The sequence below is a fragment of the Drosophila willistoni genome, chromosome 3R (assembly GCF_018902025.1).
Source record: "Drosophila willistoni isolate 14030-0811.24 chromosome 3R, UCI_dwil_1.1, whole genome shotgun sequence".
NCBI lineage: Eukaryota > Metazoa > Arthropoda > Insecta > Diptera > Drosophilidae > Drosophila > Drosophila willistoni.
Window position 1 is genome coordinate 15,660,758 of NC_061086.1, and position 27,764 is coordinate 15,688,521.

The window sequence follows — 27,764 nt, forward strand, 5'->3', positions numbered from 1 at the left end:
AATCCAAATGGCTCAATTAGTTCTCAGGGTTCAGTTTGGCCGTTTCCCAAGTTGCTTTCGTCGTCGGCATGTTGGGAAAGTTTATTGATTGGCATTGCATACTTGTTGAGAGGCAGAAAACGTAGAAGAAGGAGAGCTGATTACATGGCTTGAGCTGAGCCGGTGGCTTGGTCTTGATCAAATTGTGGTAACTACGAAAGGGAATTACGAATTGTCTAAATTGACTCGATACTTTACGGAAATATGTATCTATAAATGTTTTTGAAATCTGCAATAATTTTTGGCTAATATTTGGAGTTTAAAATTAGCCCCATTATGGTCTGACTAAGCTTATGGCCTTTACTAACTCATTAACCTTAGCAAAGTAACTAAGAAAAGCTAAAAATGATTGTGCCTGCCAACATCACTTACATCATCATTCACAATAAAATAAAAGTGCATACGCCCACTTCAAAACAAAAAGGGCCTCATAAATTGTATGGAATAATCAGTTTCAACATAATTTATTATAATTTACGAGTGTCGGCAACGGGTCGAATTCGAAGCAGCAGCAGCAGCAGCACCAGCAAAAGAGGCAGAAGAGGAAGAAGCGGCTACATTCAACATGTAACTACAAAAAATGTTGCACTGACATTGGGGACCTCAAAAGGAGAAAACCAAGGCGAACCTTTGGTTGAATTTTCTTTTTAGTAGAGCAGCAACAGCAACTGCTTAAATGGCTACAAATGAAAAGTCCTAAACGGCATATTGAAGGCATCTTGATAAGAGGGACGACTTGGAATGAAGACGGAGTTGCTGTTGGAGCCTTCAAGCTTGGGCCTAGCGTGCAAACACCTTGGAAACATAATATTTCATTGCTTAACAATATTTTTAGCATAGCTTTCAATATCTCTAGAAAATGAAGAGAGACAGTCAGAGAGAGAGAGAGAGAGTGAGATAGGCAGAGTGGGAGAAAGAGAGAGATTGTAGGAGTAAGAGAAACGCCAACTTCATCTAGATTTTGCCCATGGGTCTTCAAGTCTTCAGTCTCATTTACAATTATTCAATGTTTTTTTTGGGGCGCATATTTTTTGTGTGTTATTGTTGTAATTGAAACTATTGTTTCTTGGGCAATTTTCAGTTTTCTTCATGGCTTTTGCTTTGGTTAGTTTGTTTTTTCTTATATACTTATATTTTTTTTTATATCAATCACTCAATGGAAATACAACGATCAATCAATTTCAACTATCAGCGCAACTGATTTGGTTGCCTTTGTCTTTCCAGTCTTCCAGCCACTTCAATTGTTGAAATCATCCCAATCAGAATTGAAATGTCAGTGTATAATAAACTTCAAGTGTCAGTGGCAAAAGAAGGCTTCCCACTTGACAGGCATACTGACAATCGCAAAATGATCCTTACCAGCGATCCTCCATCTTCCTCTTCTTCGTTTCCATTATCGCCATTTTTCAATCATCATCAAAGTTCCTATACAATGTTGCCCATCGCTTTAAATCTTTTATTCCATTGATTTGATTTTTCCAAAAAAATATATCCAAGTAGCAGCTTCAAATTATATACCCTCATTAGAATAAACATTTAACTGCAAGTTTTTCCCTTACCTATTTTAAATCAATCTTAAATTGATAATTGTGAATAAATTGTACTTGATTTATTGGAGGGAATGTTCTAACTATTTTGCTTGGGGAAATACTTTTATTCATTTCAGCTTGGTTTCATCTTGCTAAATTCTTACTCATTCAAACTTTGAATGGCTTTGTTACTATGAATATCGAGATTCGTCATTGACACATAAGTACTTAACTCTGGCAATGTAATTTAAATTTGCACAAATAATTGCTTCTAAAAGCAATTTTTTTATCTTCTTCTTAACACTTTTGTGTTTTTTTTGTGCCCAGAAATTATATTACATTTTTAAATAAAGAATACAACGGGCAACTCATACACGGCCAAAATTGTAAAAGAATGGCTCGAAAATCAAAGTTTTCTGAAGATGCAATGGCCGGCTCAAAGCCCAGATCTAAATCCGATCGAAAATCATGGGTTTTGCTAAAGACGCAACTGTCGCGCTACGATAATCCGCCCAGGACATTGGACGAGCTTTGGAGTCGAGTCCAAGCGGAATGGAGACACTCTATCGTACGGATTGATAAACAAATTGGTGAAAAGTATGCCCAGGCGCATTAAAAGTGTGATTACAGCCAAAGGCCTTTGGATTAAATATTAAAAAAATTCCTTAATCTATAAGTTTTGTTATACGAGGAAAAGTGGATACTTTGCTCATTTTTCAGTTTTTTATGGATAATTCGCGCTAAGGAGGGGATAATGAAAAAAATTCTTTTTTTTTCGTTTTATATATTATTAGTGGATTTTTGTTAAAAATTTGGAATCGATTAATGCATATTTGTGGGTTTTACAGTCACTCAAAGTCAAAGTATCAAAACATGTATCCACATGTGCTCGCCACTGTACATTTAAATTCTCAGAGGGATTTCAAACTTTTCAGCTGTTAGTGCTGAGTGTTTTAGCAGTAAACTAGATTCTTTTTTACAATCAGATCTGCATTAAAGCTGGTTTGACAACCCTTACAGTTCTATTTTGCCATTGTCGGTTGCAAATTGTTTTCAATATTTCGTTAATGTCGCCTTGTAGATGGGTAAAAGTAATAACTAAGCATTAAAAATTGTTTAAGTTTACTTAGTTTGCTTCATAGTCAGAATGAAGGTTCCTCAGAATTTTTAAAAATTGTACTTACATATGTGACTTAAAAGTATGGCAAGGAAGTGTGTGAGTAATTGTCTTTGTGAGGAGAAGTAAGAGTTAAAAAATTCCATTTTAAACAATCTAATGGCAAGGCATGTATTATCAGGCCCGGACTGGGACTTTAAGGGCCCATCGGGCATACAAGTTGAAGGGCCCCCTATACTACATATATTCTTGAAAAATTATATCCGAGGAAAATGACAGGTACACATTTTTACGTTTTACATCAAGTACTTATGATCATTTATGTAAATAAAATAGAAACGACTTCTTATACATATAATTTCCTACCTTGAGGGCCTACTGGGTATTTGCCCGATTGCCCGTTGTGCCAGTCCGGGCCTGGTTATATTCTAAATCAACATATAAAATGTTAGACCTATTTCGACTCTCCTTCTAACTAGAAATAACGCCTAATCAAAATGAAGTAAGTAAGTCGTCTTGCCAACTTCGGTATACCAAGCTCCTTTTCAAAGAATATTTAAAAATGCCAAGACCAAATGGCCAACTTCCAACTCCAACCTTATGGCCGACTTAGTGAAAAACATTCAAATGCATAACTTGGGTACTTAAAGTTCGAATTTGATAAAAACCTCAGCAATTGAAATTAGTAGCTCATACGTAAAATATACTTATAAAACCTATATATATTTGTTTAAGTATTTAAAGTCTTTTTAAAATTGTAAAGCGAATTCGAAATGAAAATTTATTGCTTTTTACTTGCCACAAATTTCTGCAGATTTGCCAAAATTAGTTTGGTTCTTTTTACATTATTTTTGCACCATGTCGACAAACTTCATTTGAACATCACGCAAATCGTTAAACATTTGTCTAAAACAAAACTAAAACAAATAGTTGACTAACTAATTACTTGACTTTACCAACAGCAAATAGTAGATATATATAGAGGATTATATATCTTTTGGCAAATATTTGTTTACATTGATTAAATTTTTGGCCTCGCCGGCAAGTTACAACTTGCAATTACTCAGAGGAGGAAAAAAAAGAGCTAAGCCCGAGACTAAGAAATACCAGGAACCAGTTAACGGGATGGGGATCGGAATGGGAATCGGGGCTAAAGTAGAATGAGGCTGGCTCAACTGGCCAAGTTGGCAAGTTCAAAGTGCTTAGTGGCTTGCCAATTGCTTGAGCCGCTGCTGATTGCCCTCTACGAGTTGAATTTTTCTTCTTTTTGTTGACCAGGTCGTTGCGCATCTTCCCAACGTAATTTAAACTAAATCGGTGTGCTCGATGTTGCCAAACTGCGTAGAGTGAAACCCACTCCCTCCCCCCTCTCCACATACCTATATACATATAATGGCGAACTCCACTCAGGCTCACACACATGTGTGTATTTCAGTGTGTGAGTGTGTGTGTGTGTGTGTGCAGAAAGAGATCCCCGTCTGGGCTGGCTGGCTTTTGGGTCGCCTCTCTGTCTTCTCGTAATAATCAATTATTTCTGTGTAATTTATGGTAATGTTCAGTCATGATGGATTGACTGCTCTAATGTCGCTCTAAATCTTTGTACACGGGGCACAACCAGCCCCAAGTGGAGGAGATTGGAGTGCAATGAGACTGCGACTGAGACCCAAACATCGAGACTGAGACTGCGACTGAGACCGAGACTGGAGCAGAGATCAGGCCAAGGCAGGTGCAATTGCTCAGCGTGCAGCTAGCTGTAGCTCTCCCACTAAAAAAAACAAAAATCTCCTACCAAAACATAGTCAGAAAAAGGCAAGCAGGTCGTTCGATTTGCACTATGGAATAAATTCAAAATTCTATTTAAATTTTAACATGTATCATTTATTAATTTTGGAGGCTTACACTCTTATTTTATTTAACGATCAGACTTAAATAGCAAAGTTTTCTCATTGAAATCTAACTAGTTACTATAATTAGTCTATGGTAATTAACTTAGGTTAAGGTAAGCTTAATAATATTGACTAACTTTAACCACAAATTTTTAGAAGAAATCTTTCAAAGGAAAAACATTGCCTATTTGGCCCATGGTGCAACGGCTTCTTAACTTCCGTCACTGGGCAATGCAACTACCCGACCCTCTTTTACTCTTGCATCCCTTTCCCTCCATCCCTACCGTCGTCTCTAGCTGCAGTCCTCATCCTTGGTTTGGCGGTAATATGTAGCATATGTTTTCGTAAGTTTTTCTTGTATTTTGTTTAATGGCAGCTTAGATTACATGAGGCTAAGAGAGTAGGTGAGTGAGTAAGATAGAGGAGGGATAGAGGGGCAAGTGTACATATTTTCGCATGTTGCTGTTTGCTTCCATTGGGCTGCTCCCCGCCACCTCCCTCCCTCCCTCTCTACCATCATTCTTCTTCTTCTCATCCAGTATGTAACTGATGTTTAAAATTGCTGTGTGATTTTCGTGGCGAAATTAATGTTAAATAAGCTTTTAGTTTATGTCCCGCCACAGAGTTGATCAATTTCTCAGTCACCTGGGTCCATCTTCTTCTGCTGCTGCTGCTGCTGCAGAATTCTAATCGTTTTCCCTACCTCCCTCCCCTTCATCTTGTGTGATGATGTTGCAAGTTTTTCTCCTTTTTTTTGTACATAGTTTTTTGCTTTTTCTTCTTGTGGCGCATCGTCTTGTTTATGTGTAAATTATGCTTGTACACATTTTATTTACAATTGTGTATAAATTATAGACGAATTATTATGTTTTGTTGTTGTAGTTGTCGTTGCCATTGCGGCTTACATATTAATGCCGCCCGCTGCCTTATTGCCGCAGTGACTTGCCGGTTTTTTCTTTTCGATTGAAAGAGAAATAATTTGGCTGCATTTGAAATTCAAAACTATAGAAAGTAAGGTAGGAGGTATCAATTGGATATTGAAAACAAACATCGAGTATGGGTAGTTAGAGCTAAAATTGCTCTTGATTATTTTTCACAGGGAAACTTTTATAAGTTGTACAAACTTTAGAAAAAAGTATATAGAAAACTAAACTCTGTCTGAGAAGTCTTTAAGCAGATGCACATCATTTTTTATTAGGTTGATTTGATATGACAAATCTATTGAATGAGTTATTGAGATAAAGTATAGTATAATCGTTTTGTAAAACTTTTATTAGGGTTGGAAAATACAATAAAATGGTTCTTTCCGAGAGGTTTCAGAAATGATCTACATTTAATTATAAATGAGTTTTAGACTAAAGATTAATAAGAAAATTAATTTTACTCATAGTCCAAATGACTTTTCTGTACCCTTATTACGTCTTTATGTATCTTAGGCATGAAATTCAGAAACTTTTATTATTACTATCATTAGTTTTATTTATATTAGTTATATTTAGTAGTAAACTATTAACCTAACCAGTTTTTACAAGCACTAGCAACTACGGCATAACACGTCAAAGCTATATCCATATACTAGCCTGTGATTTGAGTCCAGCGATCCTCATGAAATGCTTAGTCCATTTTCACCTTTTTACATTATTCATAGTAGGTGTAGGAATGTTCGATCCTGGTAAATGGCTTGTAATTCTAAATATGTGTGTCAGTTTGCAAAGTCGGGTCAATTTCAATACCAAATTCGAATTCCTCAAATAATTCTAAGAAACTTTCTGGTAAAAGTCATTCTTTGTAGCAGGAGCTTGAGATTTGACTGAGCCACCATGTTTCTTGGAGACAGTTTCTAAGAATTCTTCGTAGTATCCAGTTTTCTTGGCTCCAATGGTTGGTCTGATTTTTATAGATTTTTTCCAATGTTATTAACTACCTATCTATGGGTTGACTAATCACAATGTTTTGTATTATTATGTTTGATCAGAGTGTAGCTAAATAAAATTTGAAAAATTATAAAAGGATTGTTAGGGGGAATGAATACTTGTTGAAATTTACCAAGACCATTGAAATGGAAGGCTAATTTGCTTAGACAGCATCTACAACTTTCTCCGCAGGATTGTCTCTAGGTTGGGAGAGTAAATAACAAGGAGATATGAACTTTCATCCAGTCCATCATTAAAAATCAGAACAGTTTTCCCACCCAACTAAGCAACCCTTCCTTTCTAGTCCTAGTCTTAAGTCTACAACCCTGCACATTAATCCATTTGGCAGTCAACGCTGGTCAAGCTCTAACCATTTAGGACAGTCTGGAATTCGACCAGAAATGGGATAGAAACATTGGTACTTTACTTAATATGTCAGAGTAGGGTTCTTTGATATAAATATGTGTCCAAAAAGTTATTAGTCTTTGAAGTGAAATAAGAGTTGTTAGTTCTAAATCTCGTTAATTTACAGGGTAACTCTCCTTAACTACATATTATATAACAAAGAAGTGTATCTTCCTTATTGCTGGGTAACTAAATCGGCAATATGACTAAAAATACAAGTTATGGATATGTTCCCCATTTTGCTCTTGGTGAGGGCGGAGCGGAATATATTTGCTGCTTTTTTTTTGGTCTTGCTTTTGGTCTAAAATAGTTTTTATAGCCTTGCAATATTGGCGCAAAGGCTTGGCATTAGTTTCAGTGGTGGCAGCTAAACCAAACGCAATTGGTTGCATTAAGGTGCAGCAAAAAGGATTTGCCATGCAGTGGCAAAGCGAAGGAGACCAGAACGAAGAAGTTTTTGTTTTTGTGTGTGAATGCTGTATGGGAAAAATTTGAAAATCCTTTACAAAGTACATTTAATGTCTCTTCTAGCTGAAATTGTTGTTGTTGTTGTTGTTGTTGTTGTTGTCGTTGCTTAGTGTTATGCAAATGCCAGTTTGGTGGAACATCATCACCACCCTGTGTGCAGGCACAATGGTCTCTGGCTACCGTGCGCGTGCAATAACACCATCAACAACAACAACAACAACAGCAACAACAGCAACAGAATGGACAGACAACAACAACAACAACATTAAGAACACGTACAAACCAGCAGCTGTTTAACATTTATTTGCCTATTTATTAATTTCATGTAACATTTTTTTCCTAGGAAAAACAAAGTTTTCTGCACAATGCACAAAATCAAAGCCAAAAGGGTACAAGCTCAACGCATTCTCTTGACGCCAGGCAGTCGCCATGGCCACCACTACCACCACCAACTCTACCACCAACTCCACCAAGTCCAGGTACCTTGTCCAGGCATCTCCAACTGTTTTTGGATGGAAAACAATAAGGCAGGCAAAAACCTTTTGGCTGGCTGCCTGTTTGCCATACTTCTCCCACTATTTGCTGACGATTTCAATTCTGCTGCAGTGCTGCTGCTGCTGCTGCCGCTGATGTTGCCACAAAAAGTGTCGTGACCCCGGGCATTGGGCATTGCATATGGTTTGAGGCAGTACGAAAAATTACATGTTGTTCCTGTTGAAATGTTTTCGTATTTCTCTCTCTCTCGCTCTCTCTTTCGATCTCTTAAAGGGGTGTGTATGTGTAAAATGCATTACCATTGTCGTTTAGGTTTATTTATAACAATTTTTTGGCCCTTTTTTTGTTTCAGGAATACCCTTGATGTTATTGTTGTTGTTGGTGTAGGTGTGGGGTATTTAAAAGTCTTTAAAGAAATGACAAGAAAAACTTGTAACAATTTTAAACTGAAAGTAGTTGATTTTGATTCGAATTATCAATGAAATTATCTACAAATAATCTATACTCTACACTATACCACAGAAAATATCTTTTTTAAACGCTAAATTATTTATTATCTATGATAATATAAAAAACTTTATTATATAGATTTTCTTACATTCCATATTTGGTATCTATTCTTAAATATCAATGATTTTTATGCAATAAAACTATTTAGTTATCTTTTTCATATTTATATAAAAAGTTGTAATTTGAATAGTTTTTTTGTGTGTTTAAAGTGTATGTCAAATTCGTTATTATTAAATATTCCATTAATTTCGTCTTTAGCTAATATCAGAGCGAAATACAAAACAAGAAAAAATGTAACAATTCTCGTGCCTGGTCCTGGTTGTGTTCCTTTTATACTTACATAAGCCAGGACAAAGGAAATGCAAAAATCCCAAAAATCGCACAACTCAAAACAAAGCAAGAAAGAAATCCCAAACTTACACACAAAACGATTCTGGCACCCATGAAGAGGCTAAGCATCAGCATCATCATCATCATCATCATCGTCGTCATCATCATTAAAGATCATCATGATCGTCATCTGCCTGGGCGGGTGGTGGCTTTGCTTTGACTTAAGCTCGCGTTGATCGTGGCACATTTGCATACAATGAGGCCAGCCAGGACTGAGAGGAGCACACACAGGCTCAAACTCTGGCAATGGCTCAGGTCTCAGTCTCAGTCTCAGCATGTTATCTCTGGCTGTGACCTACACCAATATTTCTGAGAATGCTGCTGCTATTGCTGCTGCTGTTGCTGCTGCTGCTGATGCTGCTGCTTCTGCTGCTGTTGGCCGTCGTCGCCTGTAAGTGTGTCGTCGTCGTCCAGTCCCAGAGTCAGTATCTCAGACAATCCGGACATATGGACGACAACGAGGAGTCATTCAATCGCGCCAGCTGCGGCGTCTACGTTTTTTCAGCGTTCCGTTTCTTTTCTTTTCTTTTCTTTTCGTTTTGTTTGCCTTTTTGTTGGCCATTCTACTTACAATATTTGTTGGGATATCACCAAAAGATCTCTGCCAACAGCAGCCGAAAAATAAAGGAGCCCCAGCCACAGCCACAGCCCCAGTCCCAACCTCAGCCTCAGCCAAAGTCTCAAACCCAAAGTCGTCTCTGTCTCAGATTCAACCTCATCTTGTTGAGCCTCGAGTGGGCCTGTGTGTGAAATTCAACTGTCTGGCGTCTGTTCTGCGTCTTCGTCGTCGTCGTCGTCACCATGAAGTGGCTTGAAATTGAAAATGTCTATGACTTTGCCGCTTTTTTTCTCAGTTTTATTTTTTGTTTCTTTTTTTTTGTTGGCATGGGGAGTGGCTTTTTGGGGCGAAAGCGTTTACGATTTCGGTTGCTGGTTCAGAGTGCAAAGCATTAAAAGAAAATTTAACAACAAAAGCCCCGATTCCTGTCATTTTGTCTCCAACCACATAAAGTTTTGTTACCAAAATTGCACATGACTGAACAGTTTAGAGATCAGGCAAATAATGAGTTGAATTTGCATAGAAATTAGCTTTGTATGATTCAATTAAATGGGTAATTGATATACTGATTAAAACCTAACTACCACAACCTTATGAGATCATAAAACTTTATTACAAATAACTGAAAAATTGTCCAACCAGTTGTAACCTTGAGATCAGCTAAAATATCGTTATACAATAGCAATTGAATGGCTACACAAATCATTCTATTATAAAATCAAATTACATAAAGAACTAACTAACTTTGTGCCATATAACTAAAGTAATAACATAATAAAATGGTTTTCCATTCTGGCTTAAATAGCGAACCGAATGAGGACTCATTTAACTTGGCGTGAACTTCGAAATACCCTTACCAAATGTCTTATTAACAAGGCCACATTTGCAAATGAGTTAACACCAAGTTTCTGGTCAAAAATTGTTTTTGGTCAAGCGTTAATTGAGATATTAAAATCTCATCAAAATAAGTCGAACTTAATACAATACCATAATCGCTCGAGATCAGAAAAAGCATTATTACTTAGTGAATTCTTTAGTCTCTTTGAAAGTTGAAAGACAGAATGTTTGACTTTCAGAAATCTTCTATTTTAAAAAGTTAATTTAAGATATTGAAAATTGTGTGAAAAATAAGTAAAAATTGAGATTCTAAACAAAACCATAATTGTTATTATAAAAAATTGCTCGAATTTTTACTAAGCTTAGGATTTGAAAGGCTTAGCTATTTGTTACCCAATTTTAAAAACGTTTTAGTCAAAGTTTTGATATTTTTACTCACTAAAACAAGAACAATTTATTAACGATTTAAAAAGTATAAGTAAAGTATATCAATTTAAACAAAATCTTACAATTGAAAACTTCTAAGCGTAATTGAAAAGTTATCGAAATTTAATCTTGTAAGAAGTTCACAAAATTTTTGCCAATAATCGATATTTTTCTAGTTTTTATTCCAATTCTTTCTGTGAAAACTATTTACGTCCATTCTAAATTTTATTTCAATCATCCTTATTTAAGTATACCAAAACCTTTTATTGTTTTGTTAAAAAAACCTTTAAGTTTCTAATCTTAAAATATATTATCTAGTAGTTAAATTATAAATGGGAAAGTTTTAGTTTTTAAAATCTTTTTAAAGCAAATTGCTTACCTGTAATCAGAACTATAACCATTAGGTTTTAAATATTAACTAAAATGATACTTGCTTTGTTTTGTTTTTTGTTTTTGTTTTTTTTATTCAATAGGCAAATGTTAAAGCAATAATAATTGGTAATAATAATAATAATAATAGCAATAAATATTTGTTTGTTTTCATAAATAAAATAATTAACCTAATTTTCCTAGAGATACGTCGACAAAATAATATTACAAAAAAATACAAAATACAAATACATAAGCAAAAAAAATACTCATAAAAAATGCCATAAAAATGCTAATAGAGCTTCTCTCTGGCTTCCTCTCTAGCAAAAACTAATTTTCAACTATTTTTATTTTTTCATAGTTTTCCGCAAATTGCACATATACAAGGGGGTGGGGCGTGGGTGGTGAGGAAAAAAGAAGTGAAGAGCGATATACATACTGAATATTGGTAGGTAAAAACTAGTTATACAGTTTCTGTTAGAGATAAAAAATAATTTAAACGCTAAGATGACAAGTGGCAATTAATTTAAATGTGATTATCACCTGGGCTCTCTGCCTGGGCATTTCCAAGCTTTTTATTTTTTTTTTCGTCTTCACTAATTTTTGGAATCTGAAAAAAAATGAGATGACAAGAGAAGATGGAAACGAATTGAGCATAAGCGTGGCGGAAGCTGCGATTGGAAACTCTTATCAAAACAACAAATACATATGTATATACATACATATATAGATGATATTTGTTATTGATTTGTATATTAATAATTTTTACTTTGATATGCCATTGTTTTCACAGCTTAATTACTTAGCACACGTATGCGAATTGACCGCAATCGTGCCAATATCTGTACTAACCTCTATCTTCAACCGGTTCGCTGGCATCTGTATGGCCCGTGGCAAGTGGTAAAGCCACTGAAGTCACAATTGTGGATGTGGATCCAGTTGAATCAATAGAATCTGTCGCACGCGTTAGAGAAGCCCCCGCCACGTGGACATTGATGTTGTGTAGGGTTAAGTGATGATATTGCTGTTGCTGTTGTTGCTGCTGATGATGTTGCTGGTGTTGCTGCTGCTGCTGTTGCTGCTGTTGTTGGTGTTGCTGGTGTTGAGCTGCTGCCAAATGTTGAGACAAATGCTGATGATGATCTCCACTGGGTGGCCATTGTTGATAGGCCACTGGCACCAAAGGATCTGACATCCATTCAAAACTAAACGCTGGCCCTATCACTTGTGTGCCACCAATTCCACCCTGATGGGGCGTGGCACTAGTAGGAGTTGGCGGTGTTGTGGTTATGCAGGGACTCAGTTCATGCGATGAACTAAAACTGTCTAAGGAAGCCTTCTGAGCAGATTCCGACCACGGTGGACTGGGATTCCATTGTTCAATGAAATCTGCAGGATCCGGTGGCAATGCCTTGTGGGGTGGCAAGCGGGGACGAGTGGGCACTATGGTGGCATAGATGACCGAGGCATCAGCCGTATGGGAATGCGGATGGAGGGCATAACAATCGGGTTCCGGTGTTATGGCTGCTGCGGGAGAACGTTCAGCTGCTTGCAGGAAAAGCGGTTCTAGTTTATTTCTTGCTCGCTTCTTGGGCGGCGGCGGTGTCGATGATGTCTGGCGAGACTTCTGAGTGGTGGAAGCAACTGCAGGACCACCACCAGTACCACCATTCACTTGACTATAATCCACCGGTTCGTGAAAGCTAAACAATGGCTGTGCATCCTCTTTGAGCTCAATGCCATTGGCCTCGGCATGATGATAAACACCTCCATAGGCTCCCATATGAGGATGCGGATGATGGGCCACTGTATGATAGTGATGATGATGATGATGATGCGGATGTCCATGCGGATGAGTGCCAAATACACTTACGCCACCTACTGAGCCATTTCCACTGCCAACACCACCCACACCCACACCCACACCCAAGCCACCTTGCGTCTGCGGACTATAGTAACCACTGGCATTGCTGGCACTCGGCGGTGGGACACGAATGCCACTATCCAATGGCATGCCAAATTGTATTTTCGATTGCACTGTATAATAATGATATAGCCAGGAATTGGCCAACATTATGGAAGCCTCGCGATCACTAAAGAAACATTGATAAAATTGTGTTTAAAAGAAGGGAAGGGAATTAGATATATAGGCGAGTTAATAACTTACTTGAGCACCTGATTTGTACAGACTATGACAGGCTGTTGTGTCGAATCGGGACTATCGCGTACTTGTAGAACCACATGGACCCAGGTGTAATCACCGCTGGAGCGCTGCATGCGCACTAGCAGGATGCAACTACGATCCTGTTCGGATTGTGTGACTATTAGAAAGGTGATTAAAATTAAAAGAGATAAATAAGAACAGCATATTATAGATTTTAGTCTGATTTAGTACTTACTTAGCCTATGTTTGCTTTGAGCCTCTCGCAAATTCTCACTATGTATTAGATTGTACCAGGATGTTCCTTGCAGTGTTGCCTTATCATAACCTAAATGAAATTCACCACTGCAAAAGGAGCAATGAAAATGTTAACATAAAATTTAGATTATTTGTTATTGCTTAACAACACTTACTTCTTATCGATGTGGGCTATTTTCATATCCATTGAATGAATGGTGGTAAAGACATTGGTAGCACCTTGAACTACACATTCACGTGTCTCGGGCATGGCAATGGGTGTGCAGGTGGCCAGAAAAACGGGCTCATTGCGACTACAAAGGGGCAGGAATGACAAATAATGACCCTGGACGAGGACAACCTGTAAAAGGAATTTGTTTAGGGCTTACATTATTTGCGGGTGGCTCTCACGAAGCACAACAAATACAAAATAAGAGAAGAAGAAAAAACTCCATCGCAGTCGCAGAGTTTTTATGACCATTTTTGGTAATGGTATGCCACCTCCCCATGGTGGGGACCATGTTGAATAGACATTTTACTCTGATTCCATAATTTGAAAAAGGCAATCACAGAAATGTTTTCTCAGTTTCACAAAAAAACACAAAAAAAATGCCAGACTCCATTAAATTTCAGTCTCTCTCTTTCTCTCTTTCTCTTTCTTTTCCAGCCATTGTCTCCCAATTAAAACGTGCCTGCATTTATTTTTCCCATTGCAATTGCATTTTGTTTTTTTGGTTTTTTGTTTTTTTGTTTTTGTTTTTTTTTTTTTTTTTTGGTATGGAGCCGCTGCTGCTTCTTCTGAGTCTTCTGCTTAAATGCAAATGCAGCGCCCGGATCCCGGGATCCCGATTCCAAATCGTCGATGACGCAGAGATGCCGTCTGGATGTGGCCCCTCTGTCTCTGTCTCCCTGTGTTAGTGGTATTGGTTTTTGGTAAATGAGACGACCTTAGACTGGAGTGCAGGCGCCACTGCTCTGTCGCCGTCTCTTGTTGTTGTTGTTGCTGTTGCAGTTGTTGTCTCTTAGTCTCTTTTGTCTATGCTGTCTCTGGAACTGAACTATGCCTGACCTCATTCATAATTATTTATTGGTCCATTTTTATTGCATATTAACGAGAGCCTATACTTTAGCCTTAGCATGGGATTGGGATTGTATACTGGAACTGACTGAGACTAGCATTGGGATTGTTGTTGGTGAATGTACGCCCGGCATTAGTTGTTGTTGTTGTTGGAGTTGAAGTTTTTTTTGTTTGGTTTTTGTTTTTCTGGCTGTTGTAAGTAGATTTGGTTTTCGGGGTTATCGCTGGCAGTTCATGTGGGTCTTGCCATATGCAAAGAGATTACCTAAGCCTGGACAAGGCTGGGAAATGAATGATTTTTTTTTTTTGGTTTGTCCCCTCTCTTAACATTGTTAAAAGCTGATCAAATTCCATTTTCATGAACCATAAAAGAGGCCAAAAGAAAAGTAAAGGTCTCAAAGCAGTTAGTAATACTCGATTCTTGTTAAGAACATTTTTTATATTTATTTTAAACATTTTTCGTAATCTTTCATAAAGTGAACGAAAAATTTAGTTCTTAATATCTTCCTAAAAACATACAGAACCCAATCAAAAATTCTAATTGAATACTGTAGGACAATAAAGAGACTGAATAGATCATGAACCTTAAGTTTTCATACAAAATAATAAAAAGCAAGCTCTGAAAAACATAATATGCTATATAAATTATCCAATAACCAAAAACTTAGTTTTAGTCGGCTTGAGGTCAATAAATCTTACTAACTCAGAAGATTTTTAATCATACGCAGCACAAAAGATTCAAAGTTCTATCATCAACAGACTTCGCTAAAGAATCCAGAGTTGTAACGGCCACACCATATAGTAAACGCTAAAAGTAGTTGGGAATGCAAACTACGTGAAGCGAAAAAGAGACGGCATAGCTTGAAACCGCAAATTCCACATTTTTTATGTGCATATCTTCACAGTTATCAAATATTTTGAGATGCTGGCAACCGTTTAGTTTGGGAATACATTCTCAGGCGGTATCCGATCTAAAAATTTAGGTTTACGGGTTAGAAAAGTTAGAAAAAAGCACTTTGTCAGTTTTGAGGATTTATCCTAAATAAATATATACCTAAATTTGGATATTTCGGGGCTTATCCAGATCCCCCAGACTCTCTCACTGGATCCTTTAATGGTTGCTTCACTACATACCTTGCAGATTTGTTCTCATTCCTAATGATATTCAATATTTACTGGCATAGACAAGATTAACAAATCTAATTTAAATTATTTAATATAAAACAACAAATTTTGCTTTGGTAGCTTTCAAAGAAAACGTGAACGATCAGTTTACAATTAAAGACGTTAATATCATGCATAAGATTACAATGGATTACTTTAAGATAAACTTAAATTCCCTCTGGCGAAAGAATTGCCTACTTAATGGCTGAATCAAGGAATTTTAATCTTTGCAAAACTTTAAAGCTTTCAGTTGTTGCCTTTGCTAGTTTGCATAATTGTTTGAGTGTTGCTTAATTTAATAATCCACTCTCATGGGAAGAATCTATGGTTTATTAAGCCACAGACAAATACACAACTTCCTGCCACCTCATTAAACTGCCAACTTTCAACTTAATTAAAAACGTTTTCAGTCAACTGTCAACGCCTGGTTTTATCTCCATAATTTTCAGCACACATCTAAACAAAAAAATGGACGCAAAGACAGAGAGTGAGAAAGAGAGAGAGGGATAGAGAGTGAGATGGAGAGTGAGGTGTAGCGACCGCCCACAACATTGTGACGACTCCATACAGTAGCTGGCCGGGGGCACATTCACATCATCATCACCATCGCCATCATCATAATGATGAAGATCAGCCAAACAAGGCACAACCAACGCGTTGGTTTTGTTGTTGTCAACACGTTGACAGATTTGGTCTTGTCTTGTTCAACCTGACGACGAGATGGAGCTATGAAGACGATGGAGAAGACGACGACGACTCGAGGCCTGACAACTTCATATTGTATACAATTTTTTGTTTTTGTTTTCTGTTCATTTTGCTTGGTGGTTTTTTTCTCACATCATCATCATCATCATCATCATCATCATCTTGTTCATTGGAGGCGGCCAATCAGAGCAAAAAGCCAGGCACCCACCCGTTTCACATCAACTGTCGTCGTTTGTCAGCTGCATAAAGTCCACACTCAGTTGGCTAAGATGTATCTGTATATATGGACTATGACTACCATATGACCAAGAGCAGGCAAGCCGGTTGCCAGACATACGCATGCAGCCGCAGCCACAGCCAACAACAACAACAACAACAACCACATCCATCTACCATCTCATGCATAATTCATTCCTGTTACCCGCAAGTGTTACACGCAACATGCTTTACTTCGTCTCCCTCTCTGTCTGTGCTCCTCTCTGGTGGAGAGGTGATTCATTCATCAATTTCTGTCAGAGAACTACACGCGCTTACTCATACATACAAACGCACACACACACACACACATAGTTACAGAGATTCACTCACCTTCTGATCACCGAAACGCATTTGCCGTCGCGCATTGCGGCTAACATTCATGCGACAGAGAAACATGCGATGTTCACCCTCCAGACTGGATGAGGAGGAGGCGCCGTTGCCGGCACCATTGCTTGATGCTGAATCGCCTCCGCTGCTGCTGCCCACATTGCTGCCGCTTGTTGTGCCACCAACACCAGTCGCTGCACCACCGCCACCACCTGGCTGCGGTGGCACGTTCCGATTAAGTTCAGCTTGGATGGTTGCGTGATCCTGTTTGTCAATGATATCGTAAACGGAGTCACCATGTATCAGTAAATCCTCCTATAAATGACAGAGATAAAACAAGAGTCAGTTTAACAGTTATTGAGAGTAGGAGAATCCGTTTTAAACTTGAAATTGATTGAATTCTTTTATGACTAACTAAGGCCCCCTAACTATAAAGTAATGCCACATAAAGTTGCACCTACAAAGCGCCTGCCTGACGCGTTGGTCCTACTATCCAATTGGCAACCATGACATTTGCCATGACAGCCTTTTGGCCTTTTGTGTGGCATGGGGCCTTATCAGGAAACAGAGGCAACGACCACAAACCGAGAGGCGGGCAGGCAGGCAGGCTGTCAGTCTGGCTGGCCAAGTTACTACTAAATGGTCAAGTTGTGGAGTTCATAAATTTCATACGATTTGCCATGTGTTGGCATAATTACGGCTATGGTTAGTGTGCAGTGTCTGCTGTAAATGGACTCGACAGGGACAGGCCCAAAAGTGGATTGCCCAACCTTTTAATTTTTGTACCATGGAGCAAGGAGCAAGATCTCTAGAGCTAAAGCTCTAAAGTTAGTTAGCAACAACAGCGGCAAGTAAAGTTAATTAACAAACTGCCAAAAATGTCAATAGAGCGGTTCAACATTGTTGCTGTTGTTACTGTGTTGCTGTTGCTGCTGTTGCTGGCTTTCTATAGTTGTTGTTGTTGGTGTTGTTTTTTGTTGCTTTTCTTGTTGGCTGCTGCTGTTGTTTTGGGCATCATAATTCCAATTCGATTTTTGCATATTCCCATAACAAGTTGCCATTGTCATGTGTCATGTAGCGACAGCGGCCATAAATAAATTACAACAGCAACAACATGGCATTATAAATTGGAAGCGGATCGACTCGATCTCTCTCTCTTCCTAACTCCCACTCTTCAACCTGTCCTCCCCTGTCGTCTCTCTAGCTTAGCTCTGGCCATAATTGTCAACAAAAAAAGAAAAAAAGAAAAAAAAGATCATGACATAAATGGCCAACTGGCTGCAACAGCATCTCCCCAAGTAACTAAAAAAAAAAAACAATTGACAAGGAAAAGCGATAGCCTATGTAAGACAAAGCCATTTGACACATCATTAACAAATATGACTAATTGAGAGAGTCTCATCAGAGATGCTTTTAAATTGTAATCAAACTAAGTAGCAGCCACATTAGTCACATCGGCAGCAATTGACTGTGGGGCAAATAATGCGTTCCTTTTGACAATCATTTTTATTCATGGTTTTTTTTGATTTTAGATGAATAGCCTAACTGTTAGTTTCAAGTACGAGTTGGCTAATGTGCAACATTGAGATATGTCACATGTGCAGAATTGTGAATTGCATTTTTTATTTTCCATGCCGTTTTATTTTAACTGTGCTTTAAATGCAAAGTGAAAGGCCACGATATAAGGTACATATACATATATATATATATAAAGATATGGGATTATGTATATATGTATATATATAACCTTGCTATTTAAGCAACGTAAACGTGCTATAAAACAAAACTGGTAACAACAGCAACAACAACAGCAACAACAAAGCCTCTTAAACTGTTTTTAAGGAACTTTTCTGTTTTGTAGTACAAGCTGCAGATTTATGTAAGCTCGCTCAATGAATCGAGTCTCTAAGACATTTGCTGAGACTTGTCAACGGGAGCAGCCATAGCAACAACAACAACAACAGCAACAAGAGCAATAGCAACAGCAACTACAAGGAAAACTGCAACAAATATGTTGCTATTGTGGTTGTTGCTGTTGTTGCTGGTGCTGCTGCAGCTATTTGGCTCTATGACATGTACTTACTGACGACGACGACGACGTAGACTACTACTACGACAGGCATCGCTGTCGCCAGTTGCCTGTTGTCGCTTGTCAGAGATTTGTATCAAATGTTTGCAACAATTTTTCCTAAATCCCCTTGCACCCTTCTTCTAACCACAAGCCAATTTGAGATTTTCTTCTCTCTTTGGTTTTCTAATTTTTTGGAACTTACCATCGAATGACCCAAGTATTCGGCCGCATTATCCGATATATAGAGCAATTTGCCATTTTGTGTGAGCATCATCAAGAAGCCAGAAAGTGCCTGCAATAAGGTAAGTAAAGCAAAAAAAAAAAACTATATTAATATAGGGAGTCTTTTTGTTTGGAGGGGGCATATTTTATTAATCTATGTAGATTCAAATAATTAATCATATGAGATCGACATTTGAGCTAGGTTTAGGATTTATACAAAATGAGTGCAATTAAACTGTAAATTTGTCTTGGGATATAAAATAAAAAACATTAAATTGAGCTATTCAAATGGTTTCAAATTTGATTCTGGGTCCAAAGTTTTGCAAGACATCTAACTTTTCTTAGGCTCCAATGATATAAAGTCATTTTAAAATCGATTTAAAATCTGTCTTTTTTCCAGTCCAAAATTGTGTAAAAATGGTAAAAGCTATGAAAATTATCTGAAAACTATATATTAACACATTAAAACTCCTTGCTAACATTATATGAAAATCCGATAATCAGATAATCAGAATTTAGGGTCGAATGTATGTCAAAGATTTATAGCCGAGACTGTAGTAGTTCTTGTAGTTTTTGTTAAATGACATTCAAATATTTTGATGTTTTAATGGAAAAGTCTCATCACAAACTCTTTTTTCAATACATTTCACAGATAAAAAGTTTGTTAATGTTTTTACTTTTAAGTTTTCCGCACATTTTCATAGTTTCTTTTTTCACAGATTTCCCTTTTTCTCTCTGTCACTCTCTAAATTCTATAAATATTTGTTTAATTTAGTTGAAAATATTAAAAAAGTCGCAGAACATGGCTTGTTATTTTAATTAGCCAATTCATTAACAATGAAAGGTATTAAATTAAATTCTCTTCAAGTTAATAGTTAAATTTAATAGACTCCTTTTATGATTTTGGCTTAATCTTTAATTGCAGATTCTTTAAGGTTTGTTTGTTATTTTAACAATCTACGAACAATTTACAAAATGATCTTCTCAGCACCACAAGACAACTTTTTTTTATGAGAGCACCCTCTATAAAAAACCAAAAAAAAAAAAGAAGAAAAAACTTTGGCTATTTGTGTTGGAAATGCAAATTCATTTTCGCGTCTGCGCACTAATAAATTGTTAGCCCAAAACAGACCTATCACATACGTCGACGAGGCGAGATGACAACCAAAGAGTAGTGACAGTAGAAGAGATATACAAACATACAGAGGAAGAGAGAAAGATAGTGAGAAAGGAGGAGGAGAAGATGGGGAAGGAGAAGGCGGAGTGGGTGAAGAAAACCTTAGTATGACTATGGTTATATTTAATTCAGTCACGAGTGTGCACACAGGTATGTAGATCAATCTGAGAGTCTGTTGTGGGGACAGTCAGTGCCAGGCAGGCAGGCAAAAAGCCAACTCTCTTGACTGACTACTGTCTGCTTTTTGCTCCTGTTCAGCATTTATTGTTTTCCTTTCCCGGTTTTGTTGATTTCCTCTTAGTTTTTTTGTTGGCCCAGCAAGTGGCGGCGGCTAAATGATTTCTGACTTATGATATGCCTTCCTTGATTTTGTTGGTTGTTTGAGTTTTTTTTTTTTCTGTTTGTGGCATTAATAGAGTTGTTTTTTCCCGGGAACTTTCAGGCTTCACTAGTTGAGTTGTCATTTGCGATTGCTTAAATTGAGAAATCCACTGGGCCTAATCATCAAAGTGTCATCAGGAAGTAAGTGGGGGGTGTCTTTATACATATTTATTTGGCAATTAGTTGATCGGCTGTCAACAATCCTAGACTTATTGAGGGAGTCATTAATAATTTCCTTCAATTTCGAAATGAATACCAATATTCAGAGACATAAACTTTCCCATTTTCCAATTATATTCCGTAATTATATTATTTGCAACTTTTGCTTACCTTTGAGAAGCCAATATTTGGTGTTGCTGTCTGATGGTGATGATGATGATGATGATGCATAGCGTTATGCCGCTTGAAAACTGCAAAAATAACAAAAGGAAATAAATAAAAATATTTGAAAGAGAAGCAAACAAAAATGTTAATTATATTAATTGGTAAATTGAACTAACAAAATCGTAACCTTTCACTGGCGCGCCTTAGAAACGAAACATCCGCCTAAAATACTTGGTAAATGGATAATATGTATATGAGTTTTTCCCATGGCTATATAATTTGTATGCAAAAAAAAAAAAAAAAACAAAAAAATTACTTAAAACAAATCAAAGCTAATTAAAAAACTATCTGCTAATAATACACTTGGTCTCTGACGGCAATTGTTAGATACAAAATGATTGTAAATTCATTGATTATATTCTACATACAATGAGCGGCGACGATTACGGCTACGATAGTTGTTTTATTTGTATTTGTTGTTGTTGTTACCTTACAAAAACAAGTGAATCAGAAAAAGAAAATGTGTCATTGTCACTGTGTCTGAGACAGAGATGGAGACGACGGAGCAGCAGCAACAGTAACAGCAGCAGCAGCAGCCGCATCAACAGCAACATCATCAGGCCAGCAATCGTACCGAGAGCAATTGCTAGTTTTTTTTTTGTTGTTGTTGTTGTTTGCAGCTGCAGCCAAAGCAAAGCCAAGTTAAAGCCAGCATCAAGATCAATTATTTTTAAAACACTACGAGATACTCCCGCACCTGGCAAAAAGGCAACTACCCCAGCAACAGGCAACAACAGCAGCAGCAGCAACAGCAACAGCAGCCACAATCACCGCAACAACTGGTAATTTCATTGAACTTGAACGGAAAGGCCGTGAATACAGTCAGAAATTTACGTTGGTGGTTTTCCTTCTCTTGTTTTAATATTATCTACAACAAATACTAAGAAATTCGTTTAAAATACTTAAAAGAATTGCTTACCAAAATGGGTGTGACTGGGGCCAGAAAGTTGGATAAAAGTTGCACCTAAACTAAGCCAATCAAGTTCATGTCGAAATGTTTATCAAATTGAACTCCATTAACAGTTGAACATTGATTTCTGATTTAGTTAACATTGTATTGAAAATTTCCAATTGAAAATTCTATTTGTTGGGCAACTACTGAGTTAAAGAAAAGTTTCTAAATAGTGTCCTGATTAGTTTTTCCAAAGAGGCTTTAAATCAAATACGTTCACTGCAACTGAGCTGCTATTTACTATGGCTGGTATATATATTCTTTCTAACTATATATTTATAATACCTGACGACAACATTTTTGTTTCTTGATCATCCATCGTTCGAGTATGGCAAAAATTTATTTAACAATAAATATTAAGACTTTTTTGCAAAGCTGTTATGTGAAATTTTAGTCTATAAACATAGACAACATAGTCTATAGGCACAAAACATTTCCTTTTATATTTTTGCTTCTAGTTTTATTCAAAAAGTCCTAAAATAAAATTCTATTTAAATTGATTTTTAATATTTATAATAAGACATAACTATTTTAAGTAAAGCAAAGTGATGAAAATTACGCCAAAAAAGAGAGTTTTTCTTTAGAAGATCACAAAATGTTAGAGTACGAAAACAAAGGTTCAAATCAATCTCAATAGCCATCTTAAGAGGTTTAGCATAAAAGAAATTTACATTTAAAACGGTTTCATCTTTAAATAACTACAAACATAATTCCAGTTAATATTTATTTTGGTGTCTGATGAGGTAGATAACAAATTTCGACCATGCATACTAATGGCTTTCAACTAAGATATAATCAAACAACTAACTATTATAAATAGAACTTCTAAATAAAACTAGAGAATGCCGCCAGGCAATAATCAGTCATATGAATACATATGTACATATTTATAGGCATAACTACATATATTATAAATAGTTTTGACTCTATGAAAACTCAATTTCCTATGGAGGCCCAAGATCCATTCCAGGCCACACCCACCCACTATAGCAAGTAAGCGATTCCATTGAACTTGGCCAATTGCCTGGCTGGCTGGCTGCTTGACTTTCGATATGGCGTGCCAATATTAACACAATTTGTGATTATAAATGCTTTTAAACGGTGCAATGACAATGAACAACAACACCAGCAACACACAGACATACACACACACACACCTCTCAAGCCAACAAACGCCGACAATTTCTCACACTTAAAAAAAAAATAGGAGAAGAGAAAAAAAGGAAGAAGAAGGAGAAAAAAAAAACAGTACTTAAGTTTAATTTTTTGCAATTTGTAGAACACATAAATCGCACATTTTGATTTATCGCAATATTTATAGCAATGCCAGGGCAAAATGTTGCTGTTGTTGGTGGTGGTAGTTGTTGCTGTTGTTACCATTGCAATTGTGAAATTGCCTAGTCTTTTGTGGTAGAAGGAGAAGTTGCAGCAGCAGTTTGAGTTCACATGGCTCCTCTTCTTTTGGCTTAGATGCGAGCAGAAAGTTAAGAGACAGCCAGCCGCAGAGCCATGAGTCTCATGGGTGTGTGTGTGTGTGTGTGTTATCTATGGGTTTATTTTTTTTTTTTTGTGTACCGCACAACGCTAATTTGAAAAACAATTTTCGTAATTATCCACAAAAAAAAAAAAAATAAAAATAAAAAGAAAAGGAAACTAAAAAAGAGCGAACGATCTCGTTCAGTTGCGCATTGACCTAAGCTCGCTCAAAAGCATTAAAAGAGGATGAGATCTTGGCGAATTGTAGGAGACTGCCACCTCCTCCTCCTCCACTTTGCTTCCTGCTGACTGCAGCCTGTTTGTGGCATGTTGCCGTTTTGTGGGGTGCGTGCCTAGACGCTTTGGCAATTACTTGGCCAAAAACAATTTCCAGAGAGACAGACATATGAATGATGTTTTGACTATGGGTCCCAACTAGCGGTTGTTGTACATTTTCGTATATTTATATATAAATTTTATTTTCTTTTTTTTTTTTGGCAACGGCGGTGGGTCTCCATTTTCAACAATTTCCATTTTCATTTTTCCCCGTCATCTCCGTCTATTTCTCTCTCTATCTCAGTGACTCATGCATATTCAATCAACGTTTTGCCAATTATACGCTGCATATATACATATGTAAAGGCATTCATAAAAAAAAAGACTACAAACAAAAAAACGCTGGAAAACTAAACATTTTGAATACCCTGTATCAACTAACAGGCAAGAGCATATGGGGTTAATGAAATAATGGGCAAATCCAAATAAAATACTAGTAAAACTTTTCATGGTCTTTCTCTTGAAGATGAGTTAACCCACAAGAGTAAGTTCCTCCATGTTATGGCGAAATCAACATACGATTTTAAGGATTAAGGAGTACATTTTTCTTTGAAAAGACTCTTTTTGTTTTCCCCATCTAAATTCATTGATTTCTTAGACAGGGTATGCCTTTTGTCGTGGCATTTTGTTAGTAATAGTAATGAAGCTTTTTTGTTGTTACCTTGTTGAAAATAGTTGGCTTTCCTCACATAGACACAGACCAATGCCATCAATTGCAGCTGTGAGAGTCGCTGCCGTGTCGATTGTGGCAATGGCAACAGATCCCGCAAATTGGCTATCTCCGCATTTATAAGATCGCGTCGCATTTTCGAGGCGCCCTTTGTGGATTTGTTAGCATCGAATCTGCAAAAAAAAAGAACACAAGAAACAACATATCATTGTTAGGGCAAAGGGAGTAGGGAGACAAGGCTAAAAAAAACAATTAGAATATATGATCACGTTCACAGCTAACAGCTTAATAAGCTCAAGAATCAAAGAGAAAAACACACTAAGATATAGTAACTACATATAAATATATCAGTTAGCCGCCAGCATGACCAGGGCATGTGTTTTCACAGCATCTTGGTTGTGTCTGAGTTTGTGTGTGTGTGTGTGGGTTTGAGTGTGTTATGTCTGTTTCTCTATCTACCCCACTCTTCTTCATTGGTGAAGCACTTTAACCCATTTGGTTTAAATTTACAGAACTAAATTAATATCTAAAAATTTATAAAAAAAGTATTGTAAACTTTACACCTTTCTAAAATAAAAATATAAAGTTCTAATTCGTTGGAAATCGTCTTGAGGTTTTAATTAATTAATATCATAATAAATTATTCTGTATAAAGGATAAACACAAAGGTAAAAGTTACCTTTTTCAAGAAATTTCGGATAAAAGTTTTGTGACGGAATGACTTGACATACTTGGAAGACTTTTTTTGTATCTCATTTTCAAAATTCGAATTTTATCTTGCCTCGTTTTCTTGGTACTTTTTTAAATATATCTATTCTGACATTCAAAGTTTAAAAAACCTATATTTAAACATCTTTTCATTTTGAAAAAGTATAACTCTTGGAACTATCCAACTATATTTGGTGCAAAATGGTGCAAATATTTGGAACATCTAAACAAAAAACGAAGGAATTCGCATGCTACTTTCCTAGAAAATTACCCATATACCTCTATATATAGATCTCCAGAAAAAACTGTATACCTCTATTGTGTTTTTTGTTTAAAACTAATATCGTTTTCCAAGAAGTTTTCAAAATTTTACTGTTTGTTTTTGTGATTTTCTTTAAATTTTTATTTGAGAAACCGTTTTTAGCATTGATTTTTGTATAAATTATTGTTTTTTTGACATGGTAGATAAATGTTAAAACCAAGCAAACAAACATAGTTAACATAAACATACATAAGTCTCTCGATTTCAGACCCTTAATTTTACTATAATCTAAAGGTTATACAAAGAATTAAAATTATATCCTACAACTTTAAAGTAAAGTATTAGTCAAAAGCTTTAAAACTTCAAAATCGCCTATTAAAATATCCGTATAATTGAGAGAATCTATAGTTAGTCAAAAGAACTTGCTTAAAGAATTTGATTTAACATAAATCGTATAAATTTTAAGCCATAGTGCTTGCAATGGGTTAAAGATGCTTGCTGCTGGCCAGTCAGCTAGCCACATACCAAAAGAGCCAGCGCCAGCGCCAGAGCGATGCATAAATAACTCATCGCGCATTTAAAAATCATACAACAAGCAGTTAGTTGTTGTTGCTGTTATTGTTGTTGTTGGTGGTGGTGGTGGTGGTAGAGCTTGATGTGGGCCACACTTGCCACATGCACATGCCTTGTGCGGAAAATTGTGCAAGTAGGTTGGTCAGCGAGTCGTCTGAGAAGGACGGAGTCGAAGTCTACATCTTAGCCTGGTTGGTTGCCTTAAGTTGGTTTGTTCAATCGATTGACCGGCGAGCGGCTTAAACGTTTAGCAGATTGTCCATGTTGCATGTGTGTATGTGTGTGTACGAGTGTCTGTGTGTAGTTTTGTGAGCATATTATTTACAAGGTTGAATTCATAAATCATAAATTTGTCTTTTTATGCAGCGTCGGCGGCAACGCGGCGCACGCGGCGTATGCGCATTTTATTTATGCTGACGTTGCCAACAGTTGGCCATTGTTGATGCTGGCTTTTAGAGTAGGGGCAGGTACAAGGGGAAGTCAGAGAATGCTTGCTGACTTTTGATAAATATTGGTAATATTGTTGTAATAACAGCAAGTGCCCGCGCCTTTATGGCTTTCTCAGAGACTTTAGAGATGTCGATTGTCTGCCATTTTGCCGCTGTTATTGCCTCTAAATGGCCATGTTAACATTTAAAACAATCACACACATGTATTCTCCCCACTAGTGACTTGGAGTAGTGGTTGCATGCAACTCAAAATACAACATAACATAGCATACAAAACGCTTGCCACATGCAACTGAACCAGCGAACGAAACCAACCATCCATCCAATATTTGTATGTAGCCATGGCCAAAAGGGGCTCCAGATTTTGTTTCGATAGGCCAAGTTGACTACATGCCTTCTGGCCATACTGGGGGAAACCTGGCGGCGGCATATTCACAGCATAACCAGCTAAAGCCGGCCATAATAGAACACAGAATTGAGAGGCTCACACACGGACACACACACACACATGCACACATATCAGAGAGGTAAAATTAAGTCAAGGTGATTTGTACAATTAAAATGTATATTGATTTAAATGTGGTGATAGTTGAGACTGACTTTTTGGTTGGTCGGACACTCAAAAGCCACACATGTTACGTCTAAAGGGGCTGAGTGGGTGTGGAATTCATGTTGTTGGTGGGTTGAACTCTTAGTGAAGGGCCGCAACATCTGTTGGCACGAATTTGTTAATTGTATTCAATTCTAGATTAATTAATGTCATTTCGACAGAAATCTTAGGCCTTTCACAAGTTTTTTTCCCTTACTTTACGATGACAAATTTCTATTGACAACATTTTTGCTTCTATTGACAAAGTTTTTGCTTAAGCCAGCCGGTTCTTTTCTTTGATAAGTGTAAATAGTGTAAATTTGTGTAAATTTTGTGTAAATTTGTGGTTTACTGTTAAACAAAAAAAACGAATTCATCTAAATTTCATTCACTCTTTTATTTTATTTGAATTCATTGCAAAGTTTGCTCTAAATTCAACTGGAATGTATTTGATCGAAAGAACTCAAAAACTCAGTTGACATCAAAATGTTTCTCTATATAAATTAACTCTATATCTTGGCCATGTAAAAACAAATCATTGTACAATATGGTTCCTAATATTAGCTAATATTTAAGTTAAAAATGCACAATAAAGTAGAAACTTTAGCTTTAAGCTTAATACAAGAATCAAGAAAATAAAG

The 27,764-nt window shown here is 36.8% G+C and overlaps 1 protein-coding gene across 1 annotated transcript in view; it reads right to left on the reverse strand.

Moving 5' to 3' along the window:
- Window positions 1-11,206: 11,206 nt before the first annotated feature.
- The window catches only part of LOC6651193, a 28,750-nt gene continuing 12,192 nt past the window's right edge, over window positions 11,207-27,764 (reverse strand). The window contains exons 3-11 of the mRNA XM_023180300.2: window positions 24,534-24,715; window positions 21,055-21,134; window positions 19,147-19,236; window positions 16,877-17,188; window positions 13,518-13,702; window positions 13,343-13,449; window positions 13,111-13,264; window positions 11,796-13,036; window positions 11,207-11,553 (exon numbers count right to left, since the gene is read on the reverse strand). Coding sequence (XP_023036068.2) covers window positions 11,540-11,553; window positions 11,796-13,036; window positions 13,111-13,264; window positions 13,343-13,449; window positions 13,518-13,702; window positions 16,877-17,188; window positions 19,147-19,236; window positions 21,055-21,134; window positions 24,534-24,715 — 2,365 coding nt within the window. The 3' untranslated portion in view covers window positions 11,207-11,539. The remainder of the gene's footprint in view (window positions 11,554-11,795; window positions 13,037-13,110; window positions 13,265-13,342; window positions 13,450-13,517; window positions 13,703-16,876; window positions 17,189-19,146; window positions 19,237-21,054; window positions 21,135-24,533; window positions 24,716-27,764) is intronic.